The 18,308-nt window shown below is 39.2% G+C and overlaps 1 protein-coding gene across 1 annotated transcript in view; it reads left to right on the top strand.

Annotated features, from left to right (window-relative positions):
- Positions 1 to 18,308, top strand: part of PNPLA8 (patatin like domain 8, phospholipase A2) — a 73,994-nt gene that overhangs the window by 28,858 nt on the left and 26,828 nt on the right. Inside the window, exon 8 of the mRNA XM_084641430.1 lies at positions 2,775 to 2,969. Within this exon, the coding sequence (XP_084497556.1) occupies positions 2,775 to 2,969 (195 nt within the window). The remainder of the gene's footprint in view (positions 1 to 2,774; positions 2,970 to 18,308) is intronic.

Here is an 18,308-nt window from a genome sequence, read left to right as displayed (position 1 = left end):
CCATGCTACAGAGGAAGGCGAAAAACCTCCGGGGCCTCTTCCAATCTGCCCTGGAGGAAAATTCCTTCCCGACCCCAAATATGGCGATCAGCTAAACCCTGAGCATATGGGCAAGATTCATCAGCCAGATACTACAGAAAATTCTTTCCTGCGTAACTCGGATCCCACCCCATCTAATATCCCATCACAGGCCATTGGGCCTATTTACCATGAATATTTAATTACCAAAACCATGTTATCCCATCATACCATCTCCTCCATCTGCATCACCAGGTTTCCTCTTGTTCTTTTGGTAGGTAGTGATCTCTTTGCCTGTAGCATATGAAGGGCACTAATAAATTGGAGGGGTGTTATATCTAGCACAGCCCAAGAGTGAAAAATGAGAAAGGAGAGGGTATTTTGTTTCTGTTATTAGGAAGGAGAAGAAATAAAATAGCACATTGTTAAGAACAATTTGGTAATTAACAGGTCTTAGTGTCATTATAGTACTATATTCGGTGTTTTACTATTAAATGGAAAAGATTCAGATTCTTCTGAAAATAGACATGAGCTCAACTGACTCTCCTTATGCTCTCTGTGTAAAAGGAGGACATGGAAAAAGCTGGAACACCATACTACTTTTTGAGGGATTTGATGTCCTATACTGACTTGATTTAAAAGTTATCTTTGAACTGAGATCTTGCCTTTCTAAATTCCTGAGTAATAAAATGAGTATATAAATAGAAATGAAATTGTTAGTTATTCAAAGTAACAGGGCTATAGTATTATCCAATAAAACATAAAACAAATAAAACATGCAACCGTACAAGGTGCTTTATGCTCTCAACTCCTTTTGAATTCCTATTAAGAGTTGGATGCTTAGTGCCTTGCAGGAAGCATTTAGTACTTCACAGATTAGGATTATATCCTGAAGTGAAAAATGTGTAGGTGTTAAAAAAACAAATATGAGCTTTTCAGTGTGATCCTATTCCCATTGAAGTCAATGGAAGTTTTGTCATTGACTTCAATGGGAGCAGAAGACGACCCTTTTGGGGTGAAAAGAAAATTGTTGTACTTCATCATTTGTATCTTAATCACTGTCATATAGAAGTTTTACATGTATTGTTTTTTTCCTGGTAAAGCTATATTTTTTGTGAATACAGTGATTTACTTGTAATTGTGCAACTGAGAGATGGGAGTTAATATGCTGATACCATAACTTCAGCTTCAAGTGCTGATGAGCAATACATTCACAAAAACAAAGACTGCTTTGTAAACTAGTATGCAAATAGTATCACCCACCCACTAATTTGCCAAGATACACTGTTTTAGACAATGCCAGCCATGCACTATGCATCATCAGTTAAAGATCTTGCAAATTCTTACCATGCTGATCGTTGCTTCCAGACCTTTCTTTCTGGGAAGGACTACTTTCTGTCTCCCACTTGGAATGACATGCACAATTCTTTTGTTCATGATATTTCAGTATCTTTATGGAAAATTCTAGAACTATAAAATGTAGGACAATTTCATACTACTAATCACCTTAGTGATTTTAGTTATATAGTAATTTGATTAATTTTTTGTTGAAATATAGTGAATGTTTTTTATCTCTTTTGTTTTCCTGAGATAAGGAAGCATGCCACAAGTGTAATACAAAGGTGCAGTTTATACATGAATTATTAAGATATGAGCTTCTGTGCTAGACTGGGCAATCTAAAGTTACTTCTGTTGATGCTTGTAACATTAGGTATGTGTTGCACATAATTTTTACTTGGATAGTGCTATTTTTTTTTCTTTTTGAGTGCTCCACTCCGCAGCTTTGACCACATTTTAATGTAGTTCTTTGTGTTGATTAGAAATAACTATTTTATAGTAGCTCCAAGAATCTGTAAATATCCACATAAGTTAAAAATAATAAAACACTTGTTAGACATTGGGACTTGTCTTTAAACAATATTTTTTCTCCAACATTTGCCTTTGCCTGTAACGTACTAAAAAAACCCCAAACATCATTTTATGTCAGGCACCTGACTATTTTCTGTTAAATTTCAGTTGATAGGGCTTGTGAAAAACAGAATAGCAAATGGTGATAATTTCATCATTTCTCTCAGAAAATAACAAGTTCAAGAAAAGATATTTCACTGATTTACAAACTTTCTTAGTTGATATGGAGACCTATTTTCTCTTGACTAATGTAGCATAAGGTGCTGGTAACTCTTGTTGCCTGTTTGGAAGAGGAATAGGGAATTTAAAGTCTGTAGGTTCTTTCTACTACCACCTGCAATTCAAAAACAAACAAAACTTCATCCTCCGTGCTTTCTTTCCATTGAGTTTTGTTGTATTCTTTTTAAAGATAAAAATAATACAGGATGCTGTCTTTGCCTCAGAGTTTGAGCTTCTCTGGCTTTTATTGGCATGCAGACTCTTGGGGAGAAGGTATCTCCACTCTGCAGCTATGACTCTGGTTGACATGGGAGAAGCGTTGGTGAGCTCCACAGGGAGCAATGTCCATATTTCACAACTAGAAGGGCAATAGAACCTGACATAGGGTTAAAAATGAAGAAGAAAATTTCTTGTACGTTACAGGTATGACAAGGTTGTAGATTACAAGGGATTCATTTTTCTTCAAGCTAGTCATGTGAATTTTATTTTCCCGTTTTACTTGAACGGTTGTCAAGTGTACTTGTACCCACAGCATGATGTACAAAGCTAATATTTAAATCTTGTAACTGTGGGAGGGGAGATATAGTGTGCCGGTATCTGAAATTATCTTTATTTTTCTAATCTACAAGGTAGCTGCAGTAAGCACCATTGTAAACAGAGGAACACCACTGAAAGCATTTGTGTTTAGAAACTACAACCATTTTCCAGGTGTCAAGTCTCACTACATTGGAGGTTGTCAATATAAATTATGGCAAGCCATTAGAGCATCATCTGCTGCACCAGGTTACTTTCAGGAGTATGTGTTGGGTAATGACCTTCATCAGGTAAGTTGACATCTGCATAAATAAATATCCTGTTACATTATATTTGGAGATGAATATGTAAGAACTATTATCATGTTTAATTCTAATCTTAGTAATTATTTATTCTTTAGATTATTAGGAAGTGGCAGCATAGAGAAAATCCAGGAAGGTTATGGGAAGGAAAGGAAACTCTTAGTTTGCTTAGCAATTACAGAAGAGTTAAAAAGTATGAAGAAAGAGAATGTCTGTCTCTCACTGACCAACCCCCTCCACACACACATACCCCACTTTCGCCTTCAAATTCTTCTAATTCTGGAAGGAAACTATACAAGAGTTGCAAATTGCTTCCAAGTTCCTATTTCCAACTGGTAATTCGTTAAGCATTATTTCACTAAGCAGATGTTATAACTAATATTAAACAATAGCATAAAGCATGAAAAATACAAATTAGTACTATTCGTGTTCCCTACACTAGGGAAGAAAATTTATTATTTCAATTTCCCTCACTAACCGTCATACCTCCTAAGAGAATTTCCCTTCCAGTCCAAGACCACATGCTATGTTATGAGAATAGCCTGCTGTTACAGCACCCCTTTTGGCAGCACCCACTTTTAACTGGTTCAACAAAAATGTATAGTTATTAAAACTTGAATAAGCCAATCTCTTATGTCAACAGCCTGTTCCATTTTAAGGTACTGTTACCTTTTAACTGACTTTTGAGAAAGTAGAAAGAGACGCATACATTTCTCTAATAGTTCTCTTCAGTCTTTCTGTGTTGTTTCCTTCCTCCAGTGCTCTCTTTACTGCCAGTCGTGCAGGTCTTCTGATTTTAAAGGGTATTTTTTATAGCATACAGGTAGAATGCACTTAAATCTTTTGTTGCAGACTGGTATTTTTCTGGCTGTCAGAAACAGTTGTCAGTGGAGATTGAACCTGAGATATTCAGCACCAAAAGCACAGGCTTCTATCCCATGAGCTAAAGGAGAAGTTCCATTATGTTGTAACTTTAGTAGGCTCGATCACTGAATGAGGGGCAGCTTCTAGAAGAGAACACAGCACATTTTATCCAACAAGTTACACTGCACTGTCCTCTGAACTTCCTAGTGAGTCATATTTGTGTCTGTTCTTAGGACCTGATCCTGAAAACTTCTGTGCATAGGCCTATCAGCTAACCTTCCTCACAGTGAGAGATCACTAAGGAATTTGGCTGTGGAATAGTCTTCCAAAGAAAGTGGTGGAAGACACTCTTGACATATTTTAAAACTAAATTGGGTGAAACACAAGACTTTGGTGGAGCTATGTACAGAAGTAAAGATGTGCCTGGTAACTGTTTGCAGGATTGGACTCTTAAAATTGTAAGCTCCTCAGAACACTGACTGCTTTTTTTTTAATTTGTGCCATTTGCAGCACCAAGCACATAATTAGCACTTATATAACATAACATAGTAGGAAGAAAAGGAGTACTTGTGGCACCTTAGAGACTAACCAATTTATTAGAGCATAAGCTTTCGTGAGCTACAGCTCACTTCCTCAGATGCATATCGTGGAAACTGCAGCAGGCTTTATATATACACAGAGAATATGAAACAATACCTCCTCCCACCCCACTGTCCTGCTGGTAATAGCTTATCTAAAGTGATCATCAGGTGGGCCATTTCCAGCACAAATCCAGGTTTTCTCACCCTCCACCCCCCCCCCCCCCCCACAAATTCACTCTCCTGCTGGTGATAGCCCATCCAAAGTGACAACTCTTTACACAATGTGCATGACAATCAAGTTGGGCTATTTCCTGCACAAATCCAGGTTTTCTCACATCCCCCCCACCCCCATACACACACAAACTCACTCTCCTGCTGGTAATAGCTCATCCAAACTGACCACTCTTCAAGTTTAAATCCAAGTTAAACCAGAACATCTGGGGGAGGGGGTAGGAAAAAACAAGAGGAAACAGGCTACCTTGCATAATGACTTAGCCACTCCCAGTCTCTATTTAAGCCTAAATTAATAGTATCCAATTTGCAAATGAATTCCAATTCAGCAGTTTCTCGCTGGAGTCTGGATTTGAAGTTTTTTTGTTTTAAGATAGCGATCTTCATGTCTGTGATTGCGTGACCAGAGAGATTGAAGTGTTCTCCGACTGGTTTATGAATGTTATAATTCTTGACATCTGATTTGTGTCCATTTATTCTTTTACGTAGAGACTGTCCAGTTTGACCAACGTATATGGCAGAGGGGCATTGCTGGCACATGATGGCATATATCACATTGGTGGATGTGCAGGTGAACGAGCCTCTGATAGTGTGGCTGATGTTATTAGGCCCTGTGATGGTGTCCCCTGAATAGATATGTGGGCACAATTGGCAACGGGCTTTGTTGCAAGGATAAGTTCCTGGGTTAGTGGTTCTGTTGTGTGGTATGTGGTTGTTGGTGAGTATTTGCTTCAGGTTGCGGGGCTGTCTGTAGGCAAGGACTGGCCTGTCTCCCAAGATTTGTGAGAGTGTTGGGTCATCCTTTAGGATAGGTTGTAGATCCTTAATAATGCGTTGGAGGGGTTTTAGTTGGGGGCTGAAGGTGACGGCTAGTGGCGTTCTGTTATTTTCTTTGTTAGGCCTGTCCTGTAGTAGGTAACTTCTGGGAACTCTTCTGGCTCTATCAATCTGTTTCTTTACTTCTGCAGGTGGGTATTGTAGTTGTAAGAAAGCTTGACAGAGATCTTGTAGGTGTTTGTCTCTGTCTGAGGGGTTGGAGCAAATGCGGTTGTATCGCAGAGCTTGGCTGTAGACGATGGATCGTGTGGTGTGGTCAGGGTGAAAGCTGGAGGCATGCAGGTAGGAATAGCGGTCAGTAGGTTTCCGGTGGTGTTTATGGGTGACCATTTATAGGGTGGTGTTTATGTGACCATTGTTTATTAGCACTGTAGTGTCCAGGAAGTGGATCTCTTGTGTGGACTGGACCAGGCTGAGGTTGGTGGTGGGATGGAAATTGTTGAAATCATGGTGGAATTCCTCAAGGGCTTCTTTTCCATGGGTCCAGATGATGAAGATGTCATCAATATAGCGCAAGTAGAGTAGGGGCTTTAGGGGACGAGAGCTGAGGAAGCGTTGTTCTAAATCAGCCATAAAAATGTTGGCATACTGTAGGGCCATGCGGGTACCCATAGCAGTGCCGCTGATCTGAAGGTATACATTGTCCCCAAATGTGAAGTAGTTATGGGTAAGGACAAAGTCACAAAGTTCAGCTACCAGGTTAGCCGTGACATTATCGGGGATAGTGTTCTTGACGGCTTGTAGTCCATCTTTGTGTGGAATGTTGGTGTAGAGGGCTTCTACATCCATAGTGGCCAGGATGGTGTTATCAGGAAGATCACCGATGGATTGAAGTTTCCTCAGGAAGTCAGTGGTGTCTCGAAGGTAGCTGGGAGTGCTGGTAGCGTAGGGCCTGAGGAGGGAGTCTACATAGCCAGACAATCCTGCTGTCAGGGTGCCAATGCCTGAGATGATGGGGCGCCCAGGATTTCCAGGTTTATGGATCTTGGGTAGTAGATAGAATATCCCAGATCGGGGTTCCAGGGGTGTGTCTGTGCGGATTTGATCTTGTGCTTTTTCAGGAAGTTTCTTGAGCAAATGCTGTAGTTGCTTTTGGTAACTCTCAGTGGGATCAGAGGGTAATGGCTTGTAGAAAGTGGTGTTGGAGAGCTGCCGAGCAGCCTCTTGTTCATATTCCGACCTATTCATGATGACAACAGCACCTCCTTTATCAGCCTTTTTGATTATGATGTCAGAGTTGTTTCTGAGGCTGTGGATGGCATTGCGTTCCGCATGGCTGAGGTTATGGGGCAAGTGATGCTGCTTTTCCACAATTTCAGCCCGTGCACGTCGGCGGAAGCACTCTATGTAGAAGTCCAGTCTGCTGTTTCGACCTTCAGGAGGAGTCCACCTAGAATCCCTCTTTCTGTAGTGTTGGTAGGGAGAACTCTGTGGATTAGTATGCTGTTCAGAGGTATTTTGGAAATATTCCTTGAGTCGGAGACGTCGAAAATAGGATTCTAGGTCACCACAGAATTGTATCATGTTCGTGGGGGTGGAGGGGCAGAAGGAGAGGACCCCAAGATAGAACAGCTGCTTCTGCTGGGCTGAGAGTATAGTTGGATAGGTTAACAATATTGCTAGGTGGGTTGAGGGAACCATTGCTGTGGCCCCTTGTAGCATGTAGTAGTTTAGAAAGTTTAGTGTCCTTTTTCTTTTGTAGAGAAGCAAAGTGTGCGTTGTAAATGGCTTGTCTAGTTTTAATAAAATCCAGCCACGAGGAAGCTTATGTGGAAGGTTGGTTTTTTATGAGAGTATCCATGTTTGAGAGCTCATTCTTAATCTTTCCCTGTTTGCTGTAGAGGATGTTGATCAGGTGATTCCGCAGTTTCTTTGAGAGCGTGTGGCACAAGCTGTCAGCATAGTCTGTGTGGTATGTAGATTGTAATGGATTTTTTACCTTCAGTCCTTTTGGTATGATGTCCATCTGTTTGCATTTGGAAAGGAAGATGATGTCTGTCTGTATCTGTACAAGTTTTTTCATGCAGTTGATAGATTTCCACTCCATACGGCTAAATGCAGTGCCTTGCATAATGACAGGTTTCAGAGTAGGAATATTCTGGAAGTCCAATTCAGAGAGTCAGCACTATTGAAGGAATGGATCTTAGCCTGATGCTTGAGAGTAGCCACACGGTACCCTATAATACCTTGTTTTGTTTTAAATAAAATAGGAATTGAGGGTATCAAATTATGTTAGTAGAGGTTTTTGAAATGCTGACTTTCTATTTTAAAAAATCATATTTGCATTAGTGCATCTATTATAGGGAGTATGTTTTTTTTAAGGTATATTCAGAGGAAAGACTTATTAGGTGATCCAGCACATCTTCCTACAAGAGAAGGATTATTCCTTATTGTGCACTTTGTTTTTTCCAGTCTTTTAATTTTATATGTGTCAGGCAACGTGTCTTTGTTCATATGTTTGTAGCATGAAATGTGTCTAGTAGTTGGGAAAACAATATATTAAATCCTAATAAATTATGGAATGTTTTAAAATAGTGACTTTACAATTTAAGTAATATTTGAGTATAAACATTTATAAGCCACTTCAGTCAGATCCTGAGAATCCTTCCATTTTCTTAATACGTTATTTTTCATGTGTTTGTTTTGAGGCTGTTTCTTTTTGGGGGTGATATATGTGACTATAACCAGGTACACCCTTTTCATCAGTGCCGACTGAGGTTGTTATTTTATAACAGTTTTATTTTTAAAAGAAAAATGGACACATACATCACATTTATTACCAAGCTGAGCACTGCTTGAGACCCAGCAGTATGTACATCTCCCATCTGGCCAGGAAGGACTGGAAAGGAGGCTGCCTTTGCTTTTGGAGACCTTCCAAGCTGCTCCATAACTGCTTGTTGGGTCACTGTTAAGCCATGTGAAGCACTTTTTCTTCTTCTTTCTTTCCTTCCCCTTTTTCCTTGGGCTGAGAGCACTGTTCACAAAAGTCCATTTCTATATGAAGAATGGTTTAAAAAGTAGAATGATTTTTCCCTCAATAGAATATTTTGATTGTTATTGTTACAGTATGATGGGACTGAGTCTCATTTACACAATGCCCACTTTACACCACAATGTAAAAGGGCCTTAAAGATGATGATATACTCATGATCTACATACTTTAAGGCCCCTTTACGCTGCCAAAGCATGTAAGGGGCCTTGGTGTAACCAAGAATCAGGTCCATTGTCTATAATTATCAAAATCTGCTGATGCCAGACTCAGTACCCTATTCATTCTATTTTTCCGCTCCCATCTCTGTTTTTTCCATTCTGGTCCTTTGTGTGTAAAGTCCTCCCAATTCACAAATCCACCACTCTTTTCTCATTCAGATCTTTCCAAAAACCTCACTTGGTTTATTTTAATTATTAGAAGACAAGAGATGTGAGACGTGGTGGGTTACTCTAAATTATTCCACCTCTGGGTTTCCCATTCTTTCAGTCTAAGCTTTTGGGGGCAGGAACAGTTTTTATTTTTCTGTATTGTAGAGGGCTGAGCATGTTTCCAGTACTAAACGCTGTTTCCTCTAATGGAAAGAAGATGGTAAACTAACAGAATGGAATTTAGAAGACATTATGTCAGACATAATCAATCAGTGCATACAATTTACAACTTTATAGAGTTCTTTTAAAACTGTCAAACCTGCTGTTTCCCATGCATTCCTTTCTCCAAGTTAGCGTAAAGTAATTCTGGTATATAGTCAGCTCAGTGGTTGTTTAGTTTGAAACTTCTCCAGTTCAGGTAGGGAGAACTTGATGGTTTATTTCCTCTCTGCTTTCCTAAGGTCAGCTCTCAACATATCCACTTGCCTACTTATATTTTGAGAGTAAAAAATCATGGATGACAAATGGCATTGGAGAGCAAGCACCAAGGGAGCTCTATCTCTAGAGGGGCAGAAGACTCTCCTGTAGAGTTCTAAAGGATGCAGTCAGAGGGAATCAGTCTTACCATTGGACTCATCCTGCAAATCTTACTTTGCCAGTGTGTGCAAGGCATATTGGACAAGTGAACTGGTACATGACCTGTCAAGGTTGCCTGGACTCTGGTGGAATTTGGGGAAAATCCTAGTATGCCTCCCTGTACAGTGATGTTGATATCATGGTGATATGTACCTTAGAAAACCCTATGTGGTACAATTTCTGGAGCACTCAGTACTCACATTTTCATTACCTACATCGATCAGTCTCATTGACCAAAATACTGCAGAAAAGGTTTTTTCCTTTTGATTTTTAGTATAAAGAGGAATCATTCTGTTTTGTCACCCGGTTACTTTTTTTACATTACATCTGTTCATTTATCAATTTGATGGGGAAAATTGTGGCTATATTTTGGGAGCTTTGAATACTGCATACTCTTAAAGACTCGGCTGGAAATTAAATGCATACTAAAATTTTTATTTTTTTTTTACAGAAATTATATAGAATGCTTACATCAAATAAATGATATAGATATGTTTGCAAAGGGTCTCAGAACCAGGAGGCATTACTTCAGTTGGAAGTAATGGCCTGTGTCAAAGGCTTTAATATTTGTAGTGTTATCTCAGAATGATGACACTTGTTTTTAAAAGAAGAGTTTTTCAAATGGCTTGGAAATTGTCTTCTCACCACTCAGAATAGCTCATCATCATGTCGTCTTTTTTCAAAAATACTAATTCTCTATTCACATGAATAGTATATGGAGACCTGGTTACAATTTTTACAGTTGAAAAAACTTCTGTAGAGGTCCCTGGAGACCCAGTTAAGGTGTCAAGATGGTTGTTAAAGTATCAGTGAAAGTACAGCATTATAACTGAAACATTATCATGTATGGCTTTTGGCCTTTCAGTTTTTGATAAGGGATTACTTAGAGACAGTATGTTGCATCAGTTCGTCAGTCAGTTGCATCCTTCAATTCTGCTTTCAAAAACAGACCTGACTTTAGGGTATCAGGATGAATCTGAAAAATATTTATTCTGACATTTCAAATTTTTTGTAGATTTTTACAGGTAGTCAGCCTGACTGTTTCCCCTACGAATGTTGTCTGATATTTGTTGAAATAGGAGTCTTGTGTGGAACTGTGTGAAGTAGTTGGATGAGTGAAGCAAGGCCAGGATTGAGATGCATTGGCCGAGTGGCATAGGGAATGTTGAACAATGCATTCCTGAACTGTGTCTGAATCTAACCATGGCTATCGGTTTCTCATTTAAAAAATTTTTTCTCTCTCTCTCTCTCTCTCTCACACAAACAATTTCTAGGAAAACACGTACAAGATGGCTTGCTGAACTGGGTGCTATCAAATTTTGGAAAGGCTCAGAAATGTATTATGCTAATTATTTCTTAAATTTAACTCTCAGTATAAATGTTGACAGAGTATGGGATTGCTACATCTCACAGGCATCAGATGCCTAAATATTTTTCCTATTTGTTGGATGGAGATCAGCTGCTATAAAGTTTATATTGCCAAAAAAACAACTAGCAATGTTTATGTTCGCTCAGTCGTGCGGTGCTATCCTGTTACACCCTAGCAAGTCGGAAAAACAATGCAGCTGTTGGTAGATGAGAGGAGGAGGATTAATGCTCTTTGTGGTTCAAAAGAGGAACACATTAAACATTCAAAGGGATTTTATCCCTCTAGCGTGCTTCAGCAGTAACCATGAAAGTCTAGGGATACCAAGTCATGATGTCAAGATATGGAAGTTATACTACTATCTATATATAAAAAGAAATCTGATATTAAAATCTAGATATAAAACACCCATGATCTGTTAGAATCTCCCAGTCTTCTTGCTACCAATGAATTTTTTTTTTTCCCTTCACGGGGAAAGCAGTTTCTTAGATCTTCTCCTCCTTTTTTCTTCAGTATGAAAAACATTCAGTGTTTGGGATACTCAGTAATGTCTCTTGACTAGGCAGCATAGCATGTTAAGCAATTTGTTAGTTAAATAATAGAGCAGGCTAAGATTTAACCAAAATTATTATGCACATTTCACTTGTTTGATTTCACAGGAAAACGTAACTTGTATCATAAGAATAATTAAAAAATAAAGATTTAAAACAGCAATATATCTTCTTTCATAAGACAAAATATACTCGTTAACACTAATGGTTCCCCTTCACTAGCAAATTTCTTCAGACCTTCCCATCATTGCGCTAATATATTACAACTCCACTTGTGGGAACACTAATGTAGGCAAGCCACTAATGATTTAACCACCGTGTCATCTAGACCTGTTCTGGGCAGGGTTAGATAACATGGTAGTTAAATTGCTGTCAGCTAGTCTACATTAGTACTGCTAATGGTGTAATTTCGCCTGTGAAAGTGGAATAATGGGAAATGTGAAGAAGGCGGCTAGTGAAGATGCAACCTAAAAGATAACAGAAATATCTTCTGTAATATAGAAAAATATTTTAAAATGTCAAAGTAATATACTGAAGTGCCTAGAACTTCAAATGGGCTCTTGATAAAATGAAAGAGAAAACAATATAATTTCCAGTTATTTTCTAGACTTTTTTCTCCTAGCAACTAAAGGCAACAAACCTGCAGAGGTACTCAACATTTGCACCAAATAGAGAGACCCTCAAAGGTGACTTGCTCAGTGAATCCTTACCCCAACTGGTTTTAAACTTGCAGCTTTCAAAATTAAACTCCAGACTGCCTCCCATCTTCTAAGGAGGCGACTTAGAATGTAGGTCATCTCGGCGGTCTTCACATTCATGGGATATACCAGGAGTGGCCAAACTTACTGACCCTCCAAGCCGCATACAATAATCTTCAGAAGTTCAAGAGCCACAAGACACACACAACCTGTCCCACGGGGCAGTGCCTGCCAGGATATGGAGCTTCTTCCCCTCTCTCCCCACACTGGGCTAAAGCCCCTAGTCTTACTACCCCGTTGCAGGGCAGAAGCCCCAAGCTCCCCCCCTGCCCAGTCTTGTAGCCAGACAATAGGAGATGCATGGGGGATTCTGGGAGCCACACTTTCATAGTAAAAGAGCCACGTGGCTCACGAGCTACAGTTTGCCCATGCCTGGGATATACTATGGTGATGGATGTGCAATACAGGCTTAGATAGGATGCAGCATGATAGGTATGTCTTCTCACAATTTTATAAAATTAAACAAATTTTGAAACTAACAACTCCAAATATTTATTTTTATCTCTTGTTTCAGTCCAGTTGTTGTCACATGTACTTTCCTCTAGTCCTACTGGAAATTTCCTTTACTGTTTAGGAGAGGAGGAATTTACCTTTATGCACCAAGTATATGGACGTGTGTAAATTCTTGTTTGTTAGGGCTTCTGGGGAGGTTTGTGAGTATAGTGTGTTTGGGCAAAGTGGAGAGGAAGTATGTCTTGCTGCTATGTTATTGGTGGTTTGTTAATTTTTATGTATTGTGCAGTTGGGTGATATCTTTTTGTAGATGTGAATTTAATTATTGGGGCACTTATAGCTGGTTTATGGTGACTTTTTTGGTATTGTTAGATTAAAATATTTTGTTTAGATTTGTGAATTTGTAGAACTTTATTGATGCAGCTCACCCAGCTAGTTATTCAATACAACACAAATTTACACAAAGCAGAAGAGGGTGGTATAATGAAGAACTAAATCTGAGTCCATTCAGTTGCGTCATAAAGGGTTTGCATGATATCCATGCCATTGTGGAACAGGAGAGTAAAGAATCATGTTCCTTTTCTACCAGGACTTCGGCAAAATATCAGCCTGCAGTACTGATTCAGTTAGTGAGCCATCTAACCAGTCGAGGGCACTGTAGAGTTCCAGACTTAAATGCTACATGCTATGAGAATGCTAAAAGAATCAAGTGTATCAGAGACAATCTCTCCAGCTCTATCAAACGAGCTCGAGATAAAAGGTGAAAAACACTTCACCTTTCCAAACAGACTGTAAGCCAGTGTTTCTAACAGAGGTACTGGAAGCACAGAAGGAAGCATGTGACATGGACTTGTGATTTTCATTGCTAGTAAAAGCCAGAGGAGAATACTTAGAGCCACTATTGACAGCTGTTCCCTCAAGGAAGGTTTATTTCTTCTTCGAGTGCTTGTTCACGTCCATTCCACATTAGGTGTGCGCGCGCTGCGTGCACGAGCATTAGAAACTTTTTCCCTTAGCGGCTCCTGTCGGGCCAGCGGGACCCCCCCGAGTGGCGCCACTGCGCTGTGCATATATACCCCTGCCAGCCTGACCCCCTCCAGTTCCTTCTTACCGTCCATGGCGGCGTTGGAACAACCTCTCTCTCCCTCTCTCTCTCTCTCTCGTAGAAGAGTAGTCCCTTAGCTGTTATCAGTTAGTTAACATACCTTTATTGTGGACACTTAAGTGATTAGCTGCTTGAAGGCTTCCAGCACTCGCCGCAGGCCCACGGCTTCAAGGCTTGCGCCATGTGCCACAAACCTATGCCAGTTAGTGACCCCCACGACTCACGTCTACGTTGCCTGGGAGACAGACATCAAACTGAGCGGTGTAGCATTTTGCAAAACATTTAAGCCAAGAACAAGGAAAGAAAGAGACTCGTTTAAAGTAGCTGTTGATGGAAGCCGCATTATAGCTATCGGGCCTGGAGTGCCCGACGCCAGCTCAGGCTTCCTCGGTGCGTAGTGCCCCGCAGCCATCAAGAGACCCGACACCGGCTAAGCACTGTAAACTGTCGGCCCCAGAGCGCCAGACTAGGCCCCGGCACCGCTCGTCCTCCCCGGTGCGGCCCCCCACACAGCCGAAAGGAAGGCACGGTCGTTCCCCGCACAGGAGGCCGGTGCCTCCCAAGGCCCGGATAAGAGCGGGAAGGCCACTGTAACGGCACTGGCAGTCCCAGCAGCACAAGCCCCACTGAGCCCAGACCTAAGCGAACACAGTGCAAATGATGAGCTCGAGGGCATAACTGATCAGCCCTCCATGCCTGGCACCTTTCAGGGTGCACACCGAATTTGGAATGGACGTGAACAACACATCTCGAAGAACAACAGTTACGAGAAAGTAAGTAACCATTTTTTCCATCATCTCTATAACATGCATCAATCTGTCTCATGGTCAAGAAAGAATCATTTAATTCCATCAAGCACGTCAGCTACTCCTCAGTCACTAATCTTTCTCCCTCCTGCGGTAAATTCATTTAAGTTGGTGGCTAGCAAACTCTAGGAACTTGTCACTACTACCAACATTCTAGACCCCTTCCAGTCTGGTTTCAGGTCTTCAACTAGGGTTGTCCCTGCTAAATGCACTGTCAAGTGATCTCAATCCTATGGACAGAGACCATTATTGAATGGGAGAGTTTCTAGTTGGGTTCTGTTGAGATTGGTACTAGTCCCAACACTTTTCAACATTTTTATCAGTGATCTGGAAGTAAATATAATATCGCTGCTGATAAAATTTGCAGATTACATAAAGATTGGCAGAGTGTAAAATAATAATGACAGATAGGGCAGTCATACAGAGTAATCTGGACCCCTTGGTCAGCTGGGCCAATTCAAACAAAATGTGTTTTGATACCGCCAAATGCAAAGTTATACATCTAGAAAGAAGGAATGCAGACCCTGTCTATAGAATGGGGTGTTGGATTCTGGAAAACACTGACGCTGAAAAGGGTCTTGGGGAGTCACAGGGGACAAGCAACTCAACATAAGCACCAGTGCGATGCTGCTGCAAAAACAGCTAGTGATTTTCTTGGATGTATAAACGGGAATAGTGAGGTGATTTTTTCCCTCTGTGTATACAGCATTTATTAGACTGATACTGGACTACTGTGACAGTTGTGATGTCCTCATTTTAAAAAGTATGTTGAAAAATCTCCAGAACAGCCACAAAATTTATTCAAGGGCTAGAAAAATGCCTTAGTGCGAGACTTACAGAATTCAGTCTGTTTACTTTATCAACAAGAAGATTGAGAGGTGACTTGATCACCGTGTATAAGTATCTTCCTGTGGAGAAAATACTGCGTACTAAATTTGGTGTTGGGTTTTAAATCTAGCACAGAGAGGCTGAAGCCAGACAAATTCAGATTAAAAATTGGGCACAGATTTTTGAGAGGGGGTGATTAACCGCTGAAACAAACTTCCAAGGGAAGTGGTGGGTTTGCCATGTCTTGAAGTTTTTAAGTCAAGACTTCATGCCTTTCTGAAAGGTATGTTTTAGCCAAACACAATTTATAGGGCTCTAAACAAATGGAAACTGGGTGGAATTTTATGTCCTGTGATATATAGGAGATTGCACCAGGTGATCTAATAGTCCCTTCTCTTCTTAAGAATTGAACCCTCACAACATCCCAATGAAGCAGGCAAGTTGTATGTTGTATATCACAGTACAGTAGAGCTCCCCAGTTCTGCACACACTGATTTTTATGAACCGCCAGTTACATGAACTATTTTTACCCAACATGAAAAAAAACCCATATCCCTCATCTACGTTCACATATATGTTCTTGGGCAATAAGCAGAGGTCACCCACACTTTGTATGGGTTTATTTACCTTCCCACACTTGGGGGAAGGCACCTTGGTATCAGATGAGTCCTGCTTTGAAAAGGTAGTGTGTGAGCATCTGTGTTCTTCAGTGTTCTCTTTCGTGATAGCCAAGAAACACTGTACATTTTGTTACCCTTTATGTGCATTATCATTGAATGATCCATAAGTTAACTTATGCACAGTACTGACTAATTTTGAGATGTGAAATTTTGTAAACTTTTCATTTAATGAACTCAGTCTCCAATTAGCTCATAAAATAGGAGTTGTATTGTGTATTGTTTGGTGATGTGTGCCTCGGTTCATTAAACAGTGTACAGACTTCAATTTATGATATATATATATATATATATATATATAATATACTATGTTTTGTATGAAACATCTAACAGTATATTTTATGACCAATCATTGTTCTTTAATATGCTAGTCAATATTTAGCAAATGTGCATCAGTAGGATATCGGAGTATTTTCTCAATATCTAGTATGCAGCCACTAATTTAGCAGTAACTACCAACCAGCTGAGCATTTCCTGTTGATTAATGAGTGGCTGAGAGGAGTTGATAGCTCAAGATAATCAGCCCATTAACCCCAGCACATCATTAATCCTGAAGAAATGCCCTGAACAAGCATTGCTATTTTAAAAAAAATAAAGTTTTTCAAATGTTTAACTTCTAATAGCAATAGCATTCATATGCCCAGTTAAGAATTTGTAGAGTGACATTTGTGTGTGACATCCATAGATGTTTGTTCATTAGTGTGTTACAGTATCAGCTGAATGGTTTTCAAGACAGGATTTATTATATGGGACAGTATATCATGTTAGTAAGGGAATCAATTTTTATCTGAATAAAATTATTTACATTTTAAATGTAAATATAACAATTATCCTATGAATAAGTGTGTACATGTATTTTACTTCACAAGTATGTTTGGGTGGGTTGGAAAGGACTTTCAAACTTTAGTATATAGTGTTAATTCATGTTTATAAGACCTCTTATTTGTGTATTTTTGAGTGCAATACTGATTAATCATACTTTCCTTAAATATACAGTATGTATGTGAAATTTCAAGAGTTTCAGAAATTCTGTTAATGCTATACTGTGAAACTGTTTCCTTTTCTATACATTGTTACTGTCTGCATAGTTTTCTTCTCAGTCGAAGGTAAAATTGAGAGCAGACGTTATGTCATCCAGCATAAAGTAATCCTGTCTTTGTTCATAATGCAGCTTGTGTGCCATTTACATCCATTTTGTATGATGATTAAAAGTCAGACTAGATAGCAAAGGAGGCTTTTATACCAGAATTATTTTTGCAACAAGATAAATACATGGAGAGGGAAATTTTTTCCTATTTACATTTTATTTAATTTGTAATGCAAATAATTTTTTTAAATAATTCCGTTAGCCAGTTCTAGTGGCATTAATGTGTTCCATTAAGCAGCCAGATTACAGCAATCACTTCTCAAAGCTTGATTTAGCATATTTGTTTCTGGTATTAAACTTTTTAAAATAATAAATTGAACGAAAATCATAGTTTGGTTAATATAATGATGAGTCTTTTACTTATCAATTTACACGGCTACATTTGAGAGCAATTTGAAGGAGGGTCTCTGTCTTTCTGGATGGGAAAAGAATAGATTGATTCTTAAAATGATGGATGCATTCGGTCTATGGAAGGAAAGTATTTGTTATACATCATCAATTAATTCCCCATTTTAGAATACTGCAACACACAGCATACATTATAAATGAATCTGGTGACCTTAGGGCATCTCTATTGTGTAGCAAAAGTGTGTATTCTTTTCAAATAAACTGTGAATGAAATACTTTATTTATATGATAAGGGTTACCTTTAAGCCACAAAATCAATTTTCTATAAAACATAAATTTTATTAAGATTAAAAACTATTTTTCCCCCTTCCCCTTTCCAAATGTAACTTTTAAAATGGAACAGTCCTAACATTAAAATGAAACTGTAAGTAGTTAGTTCCAGAGCCTTATGAAAATATGTATGTGGGGTTTCTGGTTTTAAGATAAAAATATCACCACCCTTGGCTGCCAACCACCATCAAAGCAAAAGTCAGGCAATTCTAGCTCTCCATTATTTAGTGTGTAATTTCCATTTTCCCTACTTTTGAAAATAGCTTACAGAGCAGACTGACAGTCCCTAAGGATTTCAAGTGCCTGTTGGGGAGCTCATATTCGGTAGCGCTTCCAAAGTGGTTAAGTTTTGCTATTTTTTTATTAAAAGAAACATTTTTTAAATTGATTTTTATTCTTATAGAGCACAGTTCACCTAAAATTATACATCACCACAAATTAGAAGTTCT

Source organism: Lepidochelys olivacea, assembly GCF_965140295.1.
Source record: "Lepidochelys olivacea isolate rLepOli2 genome assembly, chromosome: 1".
Taxonomy (NCBI): Eukaryota; Metazoa; Chordata; order Testudines; family Cheloniidae; genus Lepidochelys; species Lepidochelys olivacea.
The sequence above is the reverse complement of the archived record's forward strand: the minus strand, read 5'-3'. Positions and strand labels throughout refer to the sequence as shown.